Genomic DNA, 17,495 nt, shown 5'->3' with positions numbered 1-17,495 from the left:
AGTCCGTAGAGGCCGGTGCGGGGTCGGGGACAGGACAACCTCTGGAACCACTTGAGGATTCTCTACCTCGTCCGCGGGACACACTGCCCATGCCCATTTCTGAGTTGGTTTTCTAGTCTGCTCAGCTGTCTGCATCCGTCATGCGGTTGTGGGCAGTTGGGCCGCCCATGAATCCTGTTAAATACTCTTAGGGCTTCGTGATCAGATTCCCAACCACCCCAGGACCAGAACCATCTCTAGTATTGGCGCACCTTTTGGGCCTGTGCTGGGCTTGTGTGAAGTACTCACCCCACCGTCAGCTGATCTGTAATCAATTAGGAGTGGCCAGAGGCTGGGGATTTAGATAACAAAGAAAAGATTCATCAGAATCTGCCCCATGTTCTTAGCTTTTGAGGCCAAAGCGTTAAGGGCTCTGGACAGTCCTCAGCGACAAGCCTGAAAGTGTACATGAGTGTATACAGCTAGACACCATAGGCACAAGCTTGTTCACGCTTTCGCTGTTGAAGTCCCAGTACCTGTAATGGAGTAAGATCTCTCTGAAGTTATCTGGTCCTTTGTGTTTAACTTTGCATGGGGCTGGAGAGTCAAAAATACCCTGGAGCCCAGTGACCCCTGGCTAATAATGCCTGATCTAATCCAACCATATTATTTACAGATCTAAAGAAACAAAAGACAAGGTCAACCAGCTAGTTAGGGCATTATGCCCTTTGTTGCTTACTATTGAATCTTTTCTTAAAGATTCAAATACGTACTTACTATTGAATATTTTCTTGAAGATTCAAAAAGCAAACTCTCCAAATATCTGTGCTCTTTTCATTCGTTAGATTCATAACTACCCAATGAGTGGTAGGCATTATTCTAGGTTTTGGGTCACTTACAAATAATTTGAATAAAACATTATCCCCAAGGAGAGTATCCAATTGTAAAGGAGGATAGAAGCTATTAAATAATTAACTAAAATAGCATGTAAATAAGTGTTGAAACAGAAAAGCGCAAAGTGGTGTAGGAACACAGGAATGAATGACTAATTCTTCCACAATTTTCCTTCCTTCCCATACAGAGTAGAAATGGGATGATATGGCCTTGGTTAATGGAGAACTTCATGCTGAAGAATGGGACCTGAACCAATAGGATTTAAGATCTTTTCCATAACGACAGATTTCACCTACCAAAAGTATTTTGGAAAACACCTTCAGTGTAGGGCCTGTTGGTGCTGCAAAACCAATACACTTTCTTTGGGAGGAAAATAAAGTCTATTCTTGGAAATCTTACAGTGTTGGGAAAGACATTCATTCATAAAATGCCTTTCCTAAGAGAGCCCGTGGTCTAATGGGAGACAGTTTTTATATATGGATATCCCATATGTAGATATGTATGTAGAAGGGAGGTGAATTAAGGAGCATACCTAGGCCCAAACTATGAGAGCTGTCAAAACATCACTGGAAATCTAACACTATGGAGAATATCCTATTTAACAAGTCTCTAAGGGAGAGTTCTGAATGTGATTGAAAGGAATATTACGCTAAGTCCCTGGGGAGGCAGTAGGTGCTTTCAAAAAAGAATTTTGTGCGTTTGTTTGGTTTTCCAAGCCACAGTCTTGTTCTTTTCTTTCATTTGGGACACATTCTCTGCAAAAAAGAATTTTACTCAAAAAAAGAAACAGTCCTTCAAGAAGGAGGGTGGGTCACATACATGACTTGCTAAGTGAGGTTTGCAAGAGGGATCCTGCAACTCATGGACTGCCTTCATCCATTCTCCATGCCATACTCTCTCTCCAAAGGCACTGAATAAATGCTTCAGAAATATCTTTTGGACCTGCGTTATAAAGATTAATTTTGTCATTGTTCTTTACATATACATTTTCCATTTTGTATGCCGTACTTCACAATAAAACAGTGATAATTGCCTGCTTTGAAATGATTGCAAATTATTTAAAGTCTATCTACTAATTATACTGGAGGACAAGAAATGCTGTAATAAATTCCATATATAAGACTTGCTACATACTTTGAAGAATATGAAAAAAACAACCAAATTTCTGAAAAGATTAAAGTAACTGCTAAGGATTACAAAAGATCATTTTGAAATAACACTGCTGTGTCTCAGTTCAGCCTTAAGGGAATCAATTTATCCCAGGTGACCTAATGCCTTCGTGGCAAAATTAGAACTAAAGAAAAATCATAACGTAATTTTCACCTTGGCAGATATATTTTGCAAATATTAATAAGACCTAATTTGATGATTGAAATAGATCCTGGAGAGGGGAATTTTTCTCATATTTTTGTTTGAGTTGAATTTTTGGATCTGAAGTGATTGATTGCCAGATTCTCTATTTTTATTAGGAAAAAAAGGCTGAATTTAGACCGAGAGACACGAAAATTTTACTCATTATCCTGAAGATGATAACTAAGGACTGTAATTAAGGAACATGATCTTTTAGAAGTCTCTTGGCCAAATCTGAAGCTCCAAACAACAGGCACAAGGACCACCAAAGAACATCTCATAGGGGTGTACTTGTCCCTCTGATTGCCCCACTTCTTTTTTTTTTTTTTTTTAAAGATTTTATTTATTTATTTGACAGAGAGAGATCACAAGTAGGCAGAGAGGCAGGCAGAGAGAGAGAGAGAGGAGGAAGCCGACTCCCTGCTGAGCAGAGAGCCCGATTCGGGACTCGATCCCAGGACCCTGAGATCATGACCTGAGCCGAAGGCAGCGGCTTAACCCACTGAGCCACCCAGGCGCCCTGATTGCCCCACTTCTAATACCTAAGAATATTCACTTGGGCAGTCCAAACTGTGTGTCTTAGAAAATTAGTTTCATGGAAAGCTAAACAGATCTGAAAAAACTATCCCAGCTCCAAACATATTTGGGAAACACTGGGTAAAATAAAGTGAACCTGGTTTCTTTACTTCCCAGAGCATTTAACATGGTAATGTGCTTTGTTAATAATTAAATGAATGCCCTATATAGCATACAGCTTTCGCCCAAGGAAATAGTTTCTCCCTAAGAGACTTCTGTATGGGATTCATGTTTCTCTGAGCACTCATTTTCTAAAGTTCAGTTAAGGGGCACCTCGGTGGCTCAGTTGGTTAAGCAGCTGCCTTTAGTTTAGGTCATGATCTCAGGGACCTGGGATGGAGCCCCACTCCAGGCTCCGTGCTCAGCAAGGGAGCCTGCTTCTTCCTCTCCCTCTTCCCCTGCTTATGCTTTCTCACTCTCCATCAAATAAATAAATAAAATCTTAAAAAAAATAAAGTTCTATTAAAGGGGTTTGATTAGGTTAGCATTTCTCATTTTAGAAATAACAAAATGGAGGTCCAAAGACATGAGTAACATAGTCAAATTTAGCTGTGTATCAGATGTTTATGGCTAGGGCTGGTCTTAAATTATCAAAGGTTGAATTGTGATACCACAAAATTAGTGGCAATGTCAAAACAAAAACTCATATTTGAAACAGTTCAGCAAAAGTGCCTCATAAGTATGTTAAAAACTTGAATTTGACCTTTTTAAAAAATATTTTATCTTTTTTAAAAAAAAGGGACACCTGGGTGGCTCAGCAAGTTGAGCCTCTGCCTTTGTCTCAGGTCATGATCTCAGGGTCCTGGGATAGAGTCCCGCATCGGGCTCTCTGCTCAGCAGGGAGCCTGCTTTCCCTCTCTCTCTGCCTACTTGTGATCTCTCTCTCTCTCTCTATGTCAAATAAATAATTTTTTTTTAATCTTAAAAATATATATATTTTAAAAAGATGGGGCACCTTATCAGTTCAGTCAGTTGGGCATCCAGCTCTTGATTTCAGCTCAGGCCAGGATTCCAAGGCCTCAAGATGGAGCCCTGTGTCACTTGCTGCACTGAGCAGGGAATCTGCTTGAGATTCTCTCTCTCCCTTTCCCTCTGTCCCTCCCCGCCCCACCATCTCACTCTCTTCCTCTCTCTCTCCAAAATAATAAATAAATCAGGGAGCCTGGATGGCTCAGTCAGTTAGGCACCTGCCTTCAGCTCAGGTCATGATCTCAGAGTCCTAGGATTCAACCCCTCATCAGGCTCTCTGCTCAGCAGGGAGTCTGCTTCTCCCTCTCACTCTCTCCCTGTGCTCTCTCTGTTCCTCTCAAATAAATAAATAAAATCTTTTTCAAAAATAAATAATAAATACATGTTTAAAAAATAAAAGTGAGGGGTGCCTGGGTGGCTCAGTGGGTTAAAGCCTCTGCCTTCGGCTTGGGTCATGATTCCAGGGTCCTGGGATCCAGCCCCGCATCAGGCTCTCTGCTCAGCAGGGAGCCTACTTCCCCCTCTCTCTCTCTGCCTGCCTCTCTGCCTACTAGTGATCTCTGTCAAATAAATAAATATTTTTTTAATAATAAAAGTGAAGATTTTATATTTTTAAGATTTTATTTACTTACTTATTTTGAGAGAGAGAAAGTGAGCAAGCAGCTGGAAGGGCAGAGAGAGAATTCCAAGCAGACTCCACACTGAATCCAGAGCCCCACACAGGGCTCGATCCCATGACCCTGAGAGCATAACCTGAGCTGAAATCAAGAGTTGGTTGCCCAACTGACTGAGCCACCAAGGTGCCCCAAAAGACTGTTTTTTTACGTAATCTCTCCATCCAACAGGACTAGAATTTACAACCCTGAGATCAAGCATCCCATGGATTACCACCTAAGCCAGGGGCCCTGAATTTGATCTTTAGTCACTTTGTATCTATGTGTTAGACCCATAACTAATACTGATTTATTGTAAGTTCATTCATGGAATTTCAGCATGTCCTTTCATTTACATAGTCTTTCATCATTGTTTTAAAAATTGATAATGCTGGGGCACCTGGGTGGCTCAGTGGGTTAAATGTCTGCCTTCAGCTCAGGTCATGATCCCAAGACCTTGGGGCCAAGCCTGCGTTGGGCTCCCCACTCAGTGGGGGGCCTGCTTCTCCCTCTCTCTCTGCCCCTCTCCCTGTTTGTGTGCTCATACTTTCTCCTTCTCATTCTCTCTCTCAAATAAATAAAATCTTTTTTTAAAAAATTGATAATGCCAGGCACCTGGGTGGCTCAGTGGGTTAAGCGTCTGCCTTCAGCTCAGGTCATGATGTCAGGGTCCTGGGATTGAACCCCACATCTGGCTCTCTGCTCTGAGGGGAGCCTACTTCCCCAGCCCTGCCTGCCTCTCTGCCTGCTTGTGACCTCTCTCTCTCTCTGCCAAATAAATAAATAAATATTTTTTAAAAATTGATAATGCCTACCCTCTGTAAAATATTTTATGGTTCATAAAATGTTCTCAACACATTGTCTCATTGATTGTCTCAAAATCCCTGTGATGTACTGGTTATCCCCAGTAACAAATGAGAAAGTGAAGGCTTTAAATTGTTAAATAACACGTTCTGTTGTTTGCACTGTTAAATGTCCTGTTATTTGCATGGTGAGAAAACAGCCCCTGCCTTCAAGGGGCTTTGTTTTGGTTAAGGAGACAAGACTTACAAGCAGGAGACAGAGAATGATTATATGGCAACTTGTAAGAAAATGCTTGATGGAACGACTCAAACTAGACAAGAATGCTGAAGGAACTCAAGGGGGAAAGATTACTGGAGATGGAATTAATCAGCGAGGGCATCGTTTAGGGATAAACCTTAAGCTGGATGAAAAAGCAGTATAAAGATTTGGATTAGCCCCGAGAGGGGGAAAAATTGCAGGAAAGAAGAGTGACATTACCAAAGGCATGAACACGAGAAAAGGAACGCACTGATGGAAAAGAATTAGAGTTGGAAAGGAGGTAGGTCTAAAATGATCAGTCTCTTAGCTATGCAAGAAAAGTACACTGCTGAGAGGCAATGAATTCCCAATCATTGAATATGAATAATATGGTACCATGTGGCCAGAAATAGCAGCTATTTGCTTTCCTATCCAAATTATGCAGAAAAGCAGTAAATTTACGCTCTCTGCTATGGGCCCCATGAGTGAAAAGGAGAAAGTATCAAGAGAAGCCAAGTCCAAACTGGTGGTTATGGGTATAGAGGGAGAGGTAAAGGAGTAATAATGAGCCTCACTGGCCCTCAGATCTGTGCCTTGGAAACATACGAATAGAAGACATTTATTTCCCCCATATCCTGCCTGTTTCTTTCTTTACATTAATTCATCTGAAAGGTGCCTGACTTATTGGTGCTAGGAAAAGTGTCCCTTCAGGTGGCGCTTGCTAGCCAGGCTCTTGTGCTAACTCAGTCACCACCCAGATGACAATGTTCCCCAAAACCTTTCCCACCCCAAAAAAGGGACTAAGGTAGGGCACAGAATGGATTTAAAATGATTCCCTTCCAACTTTCCCACACAGAGCACTGTTGAAACTTGTCAGTGAGGTTTAAATCCAGAAAAATCAAAGGGGACACTAGAGTTATAATAGTTAAAATAGGGGTACCTGGGTGGCTCAGGTTATGTATGGTCTCAGGGTCCTGGGATTGAGCCAGATCCGACTCTCTCCTCAGCAGGGAGCCTGCTTCCCTCTTTCTCTGCCTGCCTCTTTGCTTACTTGTGATCTCTCTCTGTGGAATAAATAATAAAATCTTTTTTAAAAATAGTTAAAATAGTTGGCAAATAAGCAAATATGGGCTATGGAAAGGGTGGATGAGAAGTGACGAGAAAGAAGAGAATTGGGAAGGAAAGGAAAATGAAAATAAAGGGAGCAACAAATTACTGAAATGAAATCCCTTTCAGCAGGACCCTATGAAAAATTTTCACTGTTGTGGTTCCAAACCCACAAATGAACAAAATCAGGCAGTTGAACATGTTTTAATCTTTCACAGTGACCAAGAGAAAGATGGCAAGGAACACAAAGAGAAACCAACAAAATCAGCTTCTTGGGATGTACATTTCAAAAGCCAAAAGCTCAGTGGCATTAAAGTGTGTTCAAGCAAACCTCTCACATGAGACAGACTGCCCCAGAATCCCCCGGGGAGATCAAATGACATTTAGGAAACATGCTTCCTTTGGAGCTTGCCCTGAATAACACCCAAATCCAACTTCACAGCTGTTCTTTCCTTCCCAACAAAAGGGGAGGACTGAATTATGGTAATGAACCTGCTAAAGAGGTACCATTACCAGATCCTTAGAAAAAGGGAAGGGACCTATTTGACCCTTGCGACAGCCTTAAGGCGCCATCTGCAGTTCTTAGATAAAACTGCAATAAACCCAAAGCTCCCGCTTCTTGTTCCGACCACAAAACAAGAGAAAACAAAGACATACTAAATTCAAGTCAGGGAGTCCTGGAAAGCCGCCTGGGTCCTAGAGTAGATACAAGCGTAGCTTTAAGACACAGTGCCTAGGAAAAGATCTAAGGGCCTTAGTTGGCGAGAAGCTCAATGAGCAACCAAAAAAAGCTAATAAATTCTTAGACTGCTTGATTTAAAGGATGATATATTGTCCAGACCTTGAGAACTTAATAGCCCCACAGTACCCCGTTCTGTCTGAACACATCTGAGAATTGCATTTAGTTCTGGGCACAATTTAAGAGCAATATTGACAAGAGCCATAAAAATGTTCATACCCTTTGACCCAGTAATCCCACCCATGGGAATTTATTCTGAAAAAATTCAAGAGAATAGATGAATTAGAAACATGAAGATATTGATGCAGCATTCTTTATAACAACATATATATATCTTAAATGTATCCCAAAAAGGGAATATTATACAGCATTAAAATATAATGACAAGCTATTTGAAAAAATAAAACAAGAAACATAGAATGCTAATGCATGCTACAACATGGATGAATCTTGAAAACACTAGGCTAAGTGAAAAAAAAAAGCCAGACACAAAAGGAGACATTGTATGATTCTATTTGTATAATGTGTCCAGGATAGGCAAATCTGCAGAGACATAAAGTATTAGTGGTTGCTAGCGGCTGGGGAAGGGGAGAACAGAGAATGATCACTAATGGGTACGGCGTTTGTTTTGAGGGAGGCATAAAATGTCTGGAATTAGATAGTGGTGATGGTTGCACAACCTTATGAATATACTAAAAACCACTAAACTGTATACATTAAAAGGATGAATTTTTGCCAACAATGAATCAGGGAACACCTAACACAATACAAAAAAAAAAAAAAAAAGAATGAATTTTATGGTATGTGAATTACGTCTCAATTAAATACTTGTATGTCTTCATAGAAATATATATATACACACACATACATATGTCTTCATAATAATATATAAAATGCATATGATTCAGTGAGGGGGAAAGCCATACCAGATTGTGTCCTTGATATGATTCAATCATGTAAAAATTAATTATGTACATTTATGGATGGGGACTACATGGGAACATGAAAACACGAAAACAGTTTAATGTAGGTGAATTTTTTGTGTGGGCAGGGAGAGGTGGGGGCCATTATATGGTCTCTCAAGCAATTGAATATTTTATTTTCTTCCCCGGGACAGTGTCCACAAGAGGGCAGACAGAAGATGACAAAACAGAACTATTTAGAAAAAGCCTTAGCTGAAAAGTTAAGAACCCAGCATCCAGTATGGAAAGCAATCTCAAAGGTCATCTAAGTCTGGCTTCCTCATATCATGAAGAAAAAAGTGAGGCCCGGAGTGGTAAAGCGGCAGGCTGGTCCCACAAGAAGTAGAGGGAGCAGCCCATCTCCTCACTTCTCCATCTGTCTCTTTCTACCAAACTGCAGTGCACTTCCACAAACAAGGCAATGTTTAAGACACAAAAGAGAAGATTTAGAGGGGTAGGAAATGAAGGGCAAGTTCTTATCAAGAAAGGGCTTTTTTGGGGTTTTGTTCTTTGTAACAAGAGATAGCAGATCTAGAAAGAAATTACAGGGAAGCAAATTTCAGTCCAATGAAAGAACTTAACAATTAAGGATGCCCAACGGGTGAAACAGGGAGCAGATTTCCAATTGAGTCAAAAGCTGAAATAGAAATCTTTGAGGAAAGCTGTTCTCAAGATTCTGCACTGAACAAGTACTTGGCATAGAGGTCTTCTCAATTCCCTTCCAACTCTTTAAAGGGTCTATACATTTTTTTAATTTGTGGAAATGGGAGAATATGAAATCACTGGATTTTATTAAATCTACACAGGTAGAGAATAAGGAAGACCTCACACTTCCTAATGTCTTAGGTTTATATAAATATATAATTATTTTACAATGGATTACTGCTTTCAGCTGATTTTTGCTATGTCAGTGCTTTGGGAAGGAAGATGAAATCCAAATATGGTTTAACCAGTCTTTCCTACTGAGAGGTAAACATTCTTTAGTCTCTTTCTCACTTGTTACTTCTTAGTGCCCCAGCCCATCCCCACAAAAATCTCTCTTGTGCAAAACGAATCCACAGTAACATGACCAATGTGGCTTGGCTAAGAGCTGGGTGTGAGATGGCCAGGCTTTAACACCTGAGAAAGTGTAATACCTCTCTGTTCTTCATAGAAGGACCGAGACTCCAGATGTCAGGGAATAGCATCCCTAATCGAAATGAATGTGCCAAAGGATGACAAGAGATTTCTACAAGAAGAATCTGCAAGTGAAAAGGGCTGTCTTACAAGCAGTTTCCCAGCTCCCTTCCCAAAGATTCATCTCACCCTCAGAGTTGTCTCACTCTGAGGACTTCTACGATCACAACTGGCCCAGATGAGCTCTGCTCCATTTTGAAACTATAGCCCAAGAACAGCCAAACCCAAACCACTTCCCTGGTTCCTGATAAACAGCTAAAAAAGGCTGGAATTTTTCTTAATTATAAAACGAGAGAGAGTCTAGGAAAGAATGGGTGAAGAAGCGGGACTGCTAGGAACCCTACCATCAACAACACAAACCAATCCATCATTCCTATTTACTTCTTTCTAACTGTTATCTGTGAGCATTACAGAGATATGCAGAAAATCAAGAGGAAAACTTTTTAAAAATAGAAAATATACTATATACTCTAAGAAAATTCAGCCTTACAAGTAGAACCTTCATTCCATACCAGTTAACTCCCTAGATACTCAAGCCCTATTTCCTTATGTGGGCTGAAAAGGGGAAAGTATCATACTGAAGTATTTGTCCACTCTACATATGGTAGCTTCTTTATCTCAGCAATCCTCTAAAAGTATATACTATTGTTGGGGTGCCTGGGTGGCTCAGTAGGTTAAAGCCTCCGCTTTTGGCCTCTGCCTATGATCTCTGTCTGTCAAATAAATAAATAAAATCTTGGGGCGCCTGGGTGGCTCAGTGGTTTGGGCTGCTGCCTTCGGCTCGGGTCATGATCTCGGGGTCCTGGGATCGAGCCCTGCATCGGGCTCTCTGCTCTGCAGGAAGCCTGCTTCCCTCTCTCTCTCTCTCTCTCTCTGCCTGCCTCTCTGCCTACTTGTGATCTCTGTCTGTCAAATAAATAAATAAAATCTTTAAAAAATAAATAAATAAAATAAAATCTTTAAAATATATATAAAAAAGTATATAGTGTTGTTTAACTTGAATCTAAATGAAATCTTGGAAGAAAAAAAAAGTACATACTATGGGGGCTCCTGGCTGCCTCAGTTGGTAGAGCCTGAGACTTTTAATCTCAGGGTCATGAGTTCAAGCCCCAACTGGGCTTAGAGCCCAGTTTAAAAAAAAAAAAAAAAAAAAGTATACACTATTATCTCAATTTTTAGAGGAATCTAAGGCTCTCAGAGACCAAAGAAACCCAGGATCACAAACACCTAGAAAATCATGGAACCAAATTCAAATCCTAATACTAATCCTTCTGATTCTAAAAACCTATGGTTAAAGTCAAAAGACAAATCATAGACTGGAAAAAAATATAACACCTATGACAAAGGGTTAAAGTTGCTAACAAATAAGGATACCAACAAAATAGATTTCATAAAGACAAGTAGGAAAATAAGTTTGTTTTTGCTTTTTTTAATTTTTTAAAAAGATTTTATTTATTTATTTGACAGAGAGAGAGATCACCAGTAGGCAGAGAGGCAGAGAGGCAGGCAGAGAGTGGGGGGGAAGCAGGCTCCCTGCCAAGCAGAGAGCCCAATGCAAGGCTCAATCCCAGGACCCTGAGATCATGACCTGAGCTGAAGGCAGAGGCTTAACCTCTGAGCCACCCAGGCACCCCAGGAATGTAAGTTTTTTTAAGGGAGATAAGACTTTCAGGCATTCACTGAAGAAGAAATGCAACAACCCCAAAAAAAACTTGAAAAGATGCTGAACTTTAGTATGAGTCAGGGAAAGGCAAATTAAAGTAATCAAATACTATTTCTCACCTATCATCTTGGCAAAAGTTTAAGAGCGGTAACAGTCCATTTCAGTTACAAGGAATGGGCCAGTTTCTTACACTGTTGGTAGACGTGTAAACTGCTATAATCTTTTCCACAAGTAACCTGATACAGTATCAATGAAAATTTAAAATATACATTCTGGGGGTGCCTGGGTGGCTGAGTTGGTTGAGCATCTGACTGGCTTAGGTCTTGATCTCAGAGTTCTGGGACTGAGCCCCAAGTCAGGCTCAGCTCTCAGCGGGAGTCTGCTTGTCCCTCTCCCTCTGCCCCTCCCCCTGCTCAGATTCTCTCTCTCTCTCTCAAATGAATAAATAAAAGTTTAAAAATAAAAATAAAATAAAATAGGGGCGCCTGGGTGGCTCAGTGGGTTAAGCCTCTGCCTTCAGCTCTGGTCATGGTCTCAGGGTCCTGGGATTGAGCCCCGCATTGGGCTCTCTGCTCAGCGGGGAGCCTACTTCCCCCTTTCTCTCTGCATGCCTCTTTGTCTACCTGTGATCTCTCTGTCAAATAAATAAATAAAATCTTTAAAAAATATATATAAAATATACATTCTGATTGACCCTACATTATCACTTATCAGACTCTACTATCAAAAAAACCAGGGGCGCCTGGGTGGCTCAGTGGTTTGGGCTGCTGCCTTTGGCTCGGGTCATGATCTCAGGGTCCTGGGATCGAGCCCCGCATCGGGCTCCCTGCTCCGCAGGAAGCCTGCTTCCCTCTCTCTCTCTCTCTGCCTGCCTCTCTGCCTACTTGTGATCTCCGTCTTTCAAATAAATAAATAAAATCTTAAAAAAAAAAAAAAAAAACCCAAAAGCACCAATACACACATTTAAAGATATTTATTGTAGCATTGCTCATGTTGAAACAACAGAAACTGCTCATTGATAGTTCCTATTTGAGTAAATTAAAATATAGCCATATTTTTCTAACAAAGCTCATAACAAAATTTGAGAACAGTAAAATTATTTTCCAAATAATAAAGTAAAGCCCTTAATCATTCTTTTGTTTCTTCTTTATAGACTATTTTTAATATGTTTACATTTTGCAGAAATAGTACTACATATCATGTTAGTAAGTTACTAATCAATACCCTATGAAAATGCCTCATTAAAATTCCATGTGATAATCTGACAAATTGTGTTTTTCAGAAGAAGTGTATCAATTTTTGGCAACTTTAAAAAGATGTAAAAGTTAATTTGGTCTTAAAATCATGGCATATAAATTCATTGACAAAATTATTTTTATTTTTTTAATATATGAATACAAAGAAAAAATCTACAAATTTCATTCTTCTCCATTGATCAGACCATATTTTGTTTTAGTCTGCAAGAAATACTAGCCAAAATAATTCTACTTTTAAAAAATATATATATACCCTACTCAGCATTAATTTCCAGGAAAAAAATAAAAAGCTTGAGGCATGTACACAAACACAAAAGAAGAGCAAGAAAGCTAGAGTAAAGGTTTAGAATTTTAACATCACATTCCTGTTCTCCAGTGTCCCTGTGTATCCTAGACTATTTCTTCCACACTTGGCTGGTTATATAGGAATGAAATAAGACCCTGTTGACATGCTCCTGGTTCCCTAGGGTTTCCCCAAAGTCCCCATAAAGGCATATGAGATATAAAATCATGAATTTTGGAGTGCCTGGGTGGCTCAGTGGTTTAAGTCTCTGCCTTCAGCTCCGATCATGGTCTTGGGGTCCTGGGATCAAGCCCCAAATCAGGATCTCTGCTCAATGGGAGCCCGCTTCCCCCTCTCTCTGCCTGCCTCTCCACCTACTTGTGATTGCACTCTGTCAAATAAATAAATAAAATCTTAAAAAAAATTTTTTTAAATCATGAATTTTCCCATGAGTCCCCATAAAACAATGTCATCTGTCCCTTCTCCAATGTTCCAGTGCACTCTATTTATGCTTCTTATGACACTTAGTTCAAAACACTGAAGGAGGCGAACTTTGAAATCTGTGTCTGTTGTATATGCTATATCTCTCACCAGACTGTAGGCTCCTAGGCAGCGGAGCATGTAGTTCAGAGTCATACCCCGAGTCTGGGGTACACCTGAGAACTCAGCCAGTCCAACCACCCACGTAAAATCTGAGGGCTCTCTACAATACTTCATTAAGCAGAGAAGTTTGCGATGGGGGTGTATCCCCATCCCATGGCAGCTTGTTCCTTCTTGGGAAAAGTGTAGCTCCTAGTAAAGCTCTCCTCTAAATGGAATTAAGATATTTTTCTGAAATTTTTAAATTTAACCCCTCTCTTACCCATTGGTAATCTGTAGAATAAATCAAACCCCTTCTGCACAGGACAGCTTGTGAAATGGTAGAACCTTCATATTTTTCCTTCAGATCTCCTAACTTTGGGAAAAAAAAGAGAGAAGGAAAGAGAGAAGAGAGAGAGAGAGAGAATGAAAGAAAGAAAGAAAGAAAGAGAGGAGGGGAGAGGAGGGGAGGGAAGGGGAGGGAAGGGAAGGGAAGAAATTGATAAAACAACCTTCCTCCATCACTCATCAGCATACCAGGGCAGAGCATGGTAGTATATTCTCTAAAAGATATTTTACTGGTTTTATAATATGCCTTTCATTTCACTATCTGATTTTAAGAAGAAATTGTCAGGAATACAATAATGAGAATTCAGAAATTTGCAACATAAATACATTCTTCTACACAAAAGCTTTCTTACCCCTTTAAGTTGTTGTCACCCCCACTGCAAGCAGACAGTTTCTTTAATGCTACTGGGATGACCCAAGTAGGCAAATCTGGGCTGGGACAAGCTGCTTCGTTCTGCCAGAAAGAGTCCATCCACAAGGGGAAATTTCTTCTCACCTCCAGGATCCCCTGGGCTTTCTTGGCTGACTTAAGACTTCATACGCAGCCTGAATCTCCAGGAAATGCCTCTCAGCCTCCTCGGTCCGGTGCCTGTTGTGGTCAGGGTGCCAGATCTTTACTAGCTCCCGGTATCTTTGATGTATTTCTTCATTTGTTGCCCCCTCTGAGAGACTCAAAACCTTAGGGAAACAGAAGCTGACAGATTAGAATTCCATAAGTTTCAGAGTACCTGAGCCTCTCCTGCTTCTTTGCTAAATCAGGCTGCGCTATCTCTGGAGTTGGCTTCTACTGGCCTGAGAGAAAGGCCCAGAGCCTCAGATTAGAATTCCAGCATGGGCTAGCCTGGATCTCATGGCAAGAACCAAGATTTGCCTTGAATCACAGCAGCCCATTTTCTAACCTGGGACTTCACATCCCTGACAAAGCTCTCCTCCTTGCAAGAGAAATAAGCATATGTATCCACCAAAGACACATACGAGAATGTTCACAGCAATTTGATTAGAATGGTCCCAAACTGGAACTAATCCAAATGTCCACGGAAAATGGAGTGGATAGATAATGTGTAGTATATTCATACAATGGGATACTATGAAACAATGGAAACAATTTATCTGCATGCAATAAAATGAATAAATCCCACAAACATAGTGTTGAATGAAAGAATTCAGACATGGTGTGTCTAGCTGGCTAAGTTGGTAGAGCATGTGACTTTTAATCTCAGGGTTGTGAGTTCAAGCCCCATGTTGGGAATGGAGCCTACTTGAAAAAAATAAAATTATATATATATATAAAAGATAAATAAAACAAAAATAAGTTAATTTTAAAAAGAAAAAAGTCAGACATAAAAGAGTACATATTGAATGATTCCATTTATCTGAAATTCAAGAATGGCCAAAACTAATCTATGGTAACAGAAGTTACAGAATAGAGGTTCCCTCTGAGGGATGCAAGGGAAATTTCTTAGTGCTGGATATGTCCTATACCTTGATTTGAGTGATGGTTACATAGATGTATAAGTATATAAACTTTATATACTTTATATATATCTCAATAAAAGTTAAACAATATAAATGTAACCTTTCCCCACTCACTGTTAGAGCCTCTGAACCTTCACCCATTGCACACATAAGCCCAAAGAAACCAGGACAGCCTTCTAGGGCCCGACCCAGCAGACATGAAAATAGTACTTCCACATAAGGCTGCATCATTTCCAATAAAGCTTAGCTGAACCCCCAGAGCTGTCCCAGCCAGGAAAGAGAGGGAACAAGGCCTTACCTGGTAAGCCAGCTGGCGCTTCTCATCCTGAAAACTGCTAACAAACTTATAGAGCTTCTCCCATTCCTGGAAGTTGCTGCTGCTGAAGCGAGGATCCCCCGTCAACAGCCTCCAGCCCCGGTAAGGCAGAAGGAGGACAGACTCCATGAGGGGACCAATGAGGGGAAAGAAGCTGAACCAACTCAAGAAGGAGCCAAGGGTTTCTGCTACATAGCTGAGGGTGGCAGCTGTGTTGCAAAAGGCACTGTAGGCTAGTGGACCTGTGAAAGCCAGGTAAGCCAAGCCCAGACGATAGAGCCGAACGCTGAGCGTCTCTGACCCAATGGAAGCTTTATAGCGGCGATGCTTCTGGGCTGTAATGCTGGCAGACAAGCTAATAGGCAGAATGGCTATGGGGCGGCCATAGAAGAGAGGGGAAGTAAGAAATGCTGCCCCTAGAGTATTCTTAAAGTCTGTGGTCTGGTTGCCAACAGCAGCCACCAGCAAGACCCCTAAGCCAACTGCCAGTGGGAGGCCCACAATATAGAAGTTGGCCATGAAAGAAAGGCTAATGAGAGCTACCAGGCCAAAATAGATGCCCACTATCATCTGGGCAACAAAGCGAGTAAGACTCAGAGGGGGTGTCCTCCCTTCCGATCTCTGCCTCTGCCCCTGGGTTCTGTTGGCCTGAGCTACAAAGCTTGGGAGCTTCCAGAATTCCCAGAGCCAGCCCAGCCCACCACCCCCCAGGGTAAGCATCCAGAGCAGTGCATGACTGTCCCGCCCCAGGTACAGGTGGTGGAGCCCAGCAGGGCCCCCTACAGCCCAGAGGGCATAGGTCACCAAGAGCCCCTTGGCCATCCTCTAGGGAAAGGATGTCAGATCAAGTTCAGTGGCACCTCACGTTGCCCAGAATGCAGAAATCTGGGGTCATCTGTGAGAGTCATGGCTGTCAGGGTCCCAGAGTTATCCTTAGACCCTAAGAGATGGGAAAAAGCAGTGGTAAGACTATATCCAGATCCCAACCCAGTAAACCATTTCTCCTTCCAATGAGAATCAAGTGCAGATCTTCCTGAGTGTGCCTGAAATGCTGATTCTCCCATACCTTTTGGTCTGGCCCATCATTTCTGTCTTCTTTACAAGCATAGCAACTCCAAATTTAGGAGTAAAAATGTTTTTAGATGCTTTCAGTTGTGTAACTCAGCACATGGACAAAATAGCTGCAGCTTAAGTTTCAGACCACCGATGGCTGGAATGGCTTATGGGGAGTGGAGTGAACAGGAGTGAATAGAACGCCCTTCTAAAGTTCCTACACATTTTGAAAGTCCTCTGCCCCTCCCAGCGCTCCTCGGCGTCACACTACGGCTGCCCTCAGACACATGGCCAAGGTTTCAGCCCCTCTCCAGCCTTCCCATCACTCCAAGCCATGCAATCTTCCCACAAGTCACACCTGAAAGAGGTCCTGAGGTCCCTCCACTTAACAGCTCTGGAAAACTAACATATTTTGACCTAGACCCTGGCACCCCGCAAAGGCGGACTTCAGTCTCTGCAAAGAGGTCTGATGAACACCAAACCAGACGCCAACATGTGCCTGCCAGTGTTTCCCCGCTACGCAGAGCGGGCCTCAAGACCACCAGCCAGTTACCCGCTAGTCCCAGGGTGGACGGCCCTACCTGGGTACTCCGGCTCCCAGACCCCGTCAGACCAGTCATTTCCTTTAACTAGAAAGTCAAAATGGCCCCTCTCACTCCGTTCCCACTCGCATCCAAATGAACTTTGTCTTTCTGCGTTTGCTGTGTCACGGAAGTGGGACTGTCCGGGTCAGGCCCCTCCCTAAACACCCTTATCCACCCCGCCCCAGACTCTGCCGGATCACCTTTCGGCCTCTGGGCTCCTCTCGCCCGCCCTTTGGGGAGAACTAGGTGTAAGCCTTTCACCGCCTCATGCAGCCTCCCGCGGCTCAAAGGGCTGGCGCAGCGCGGCACTCCAGGCCCTGCGCGCCCGCACCGCGGTACAGCCACCACGAGGTGGCGCTGCCGCCTACGGAAGGGCGGGGTCGGGCGGGTCTCCACACTCACCTTGTCCAGTTACCCGGGCAAAGCCTCCCAGAGCGGTTCACTATATACGCAGAAATGGGCCTCGACGCCCCTTTCCACCCCTACAGATG

General features: G+C 42.1%; 1 protein-coding gene across 3 annotated transcripts; it reads right to left on the bottom strand.

Moving 5' to 3' along the window:
• Nucleotides 1-12,067: 12,067 nt before the first annotated feature.
• On the bottom strand, nucleotides 12,068-17,290 carry DNAJC22 (DnaJ heat shock protein family (Hsp40) member C22). 3 transcript variants are annotated; one of them, XM_082738229.1, is made up of 3 exons: nucleotides 17,205-17,290; nucleotides 15,350-16,307; nucleotides 12,068-14,253 (listed from the first exon to the last, which is right to left on the bottom strand). In XM_082738229.1, the coding sequence occupies exons 2-3, from the start codon at nucleotides 16,187-16,189 to the stop codon at nucleotides 14,068-14,070; spliced, it is 1,026 nt and encodes a 341-aa protein (XP_082594355.1). In that variant the 5' UTR covers nucleotides 16,190-16,307; nucleotides 17,205-17,290; the 3' UTR covers nucleotides 12,068-14,067. The 3 variants fall into 3 exon arrangements, with proteins under 3 accessions (XP_082594355.1, XP_082594354.1, XP_082594356.1); XM_082738228.1 differs by lacking the exon at nucleotides 17,205-17,290 and adding an exon at nucleotides 17,002-17,105; XM_082738230.1 differs by lacking the exon at nucleotides 17,205-17,290 and adding an exon at nucleotides 17,002-17,105 and having other exon boundaries at nucleotides 14,173-14,269.
• Between the last annotated feature and the right edge of the window lie 205 nt (nucleotides 17,291-17,495).

The sequence above is a fragment of the Mustela nivalis genome, assembly GCF_964662115.1.
Source record: "Mustela nivalis genome assembly, chromosome: 7".
Taxonomy (NCBI): domain Eukaryota; kingdom Metazoa; phylum Chordata; class Mammalia; order Carnivora; family Mustelidae; genus Mustela; species Mustela nivalis.
This window is presented reverse-complemented; position numbering and strand designations above follow the sequence as displayed.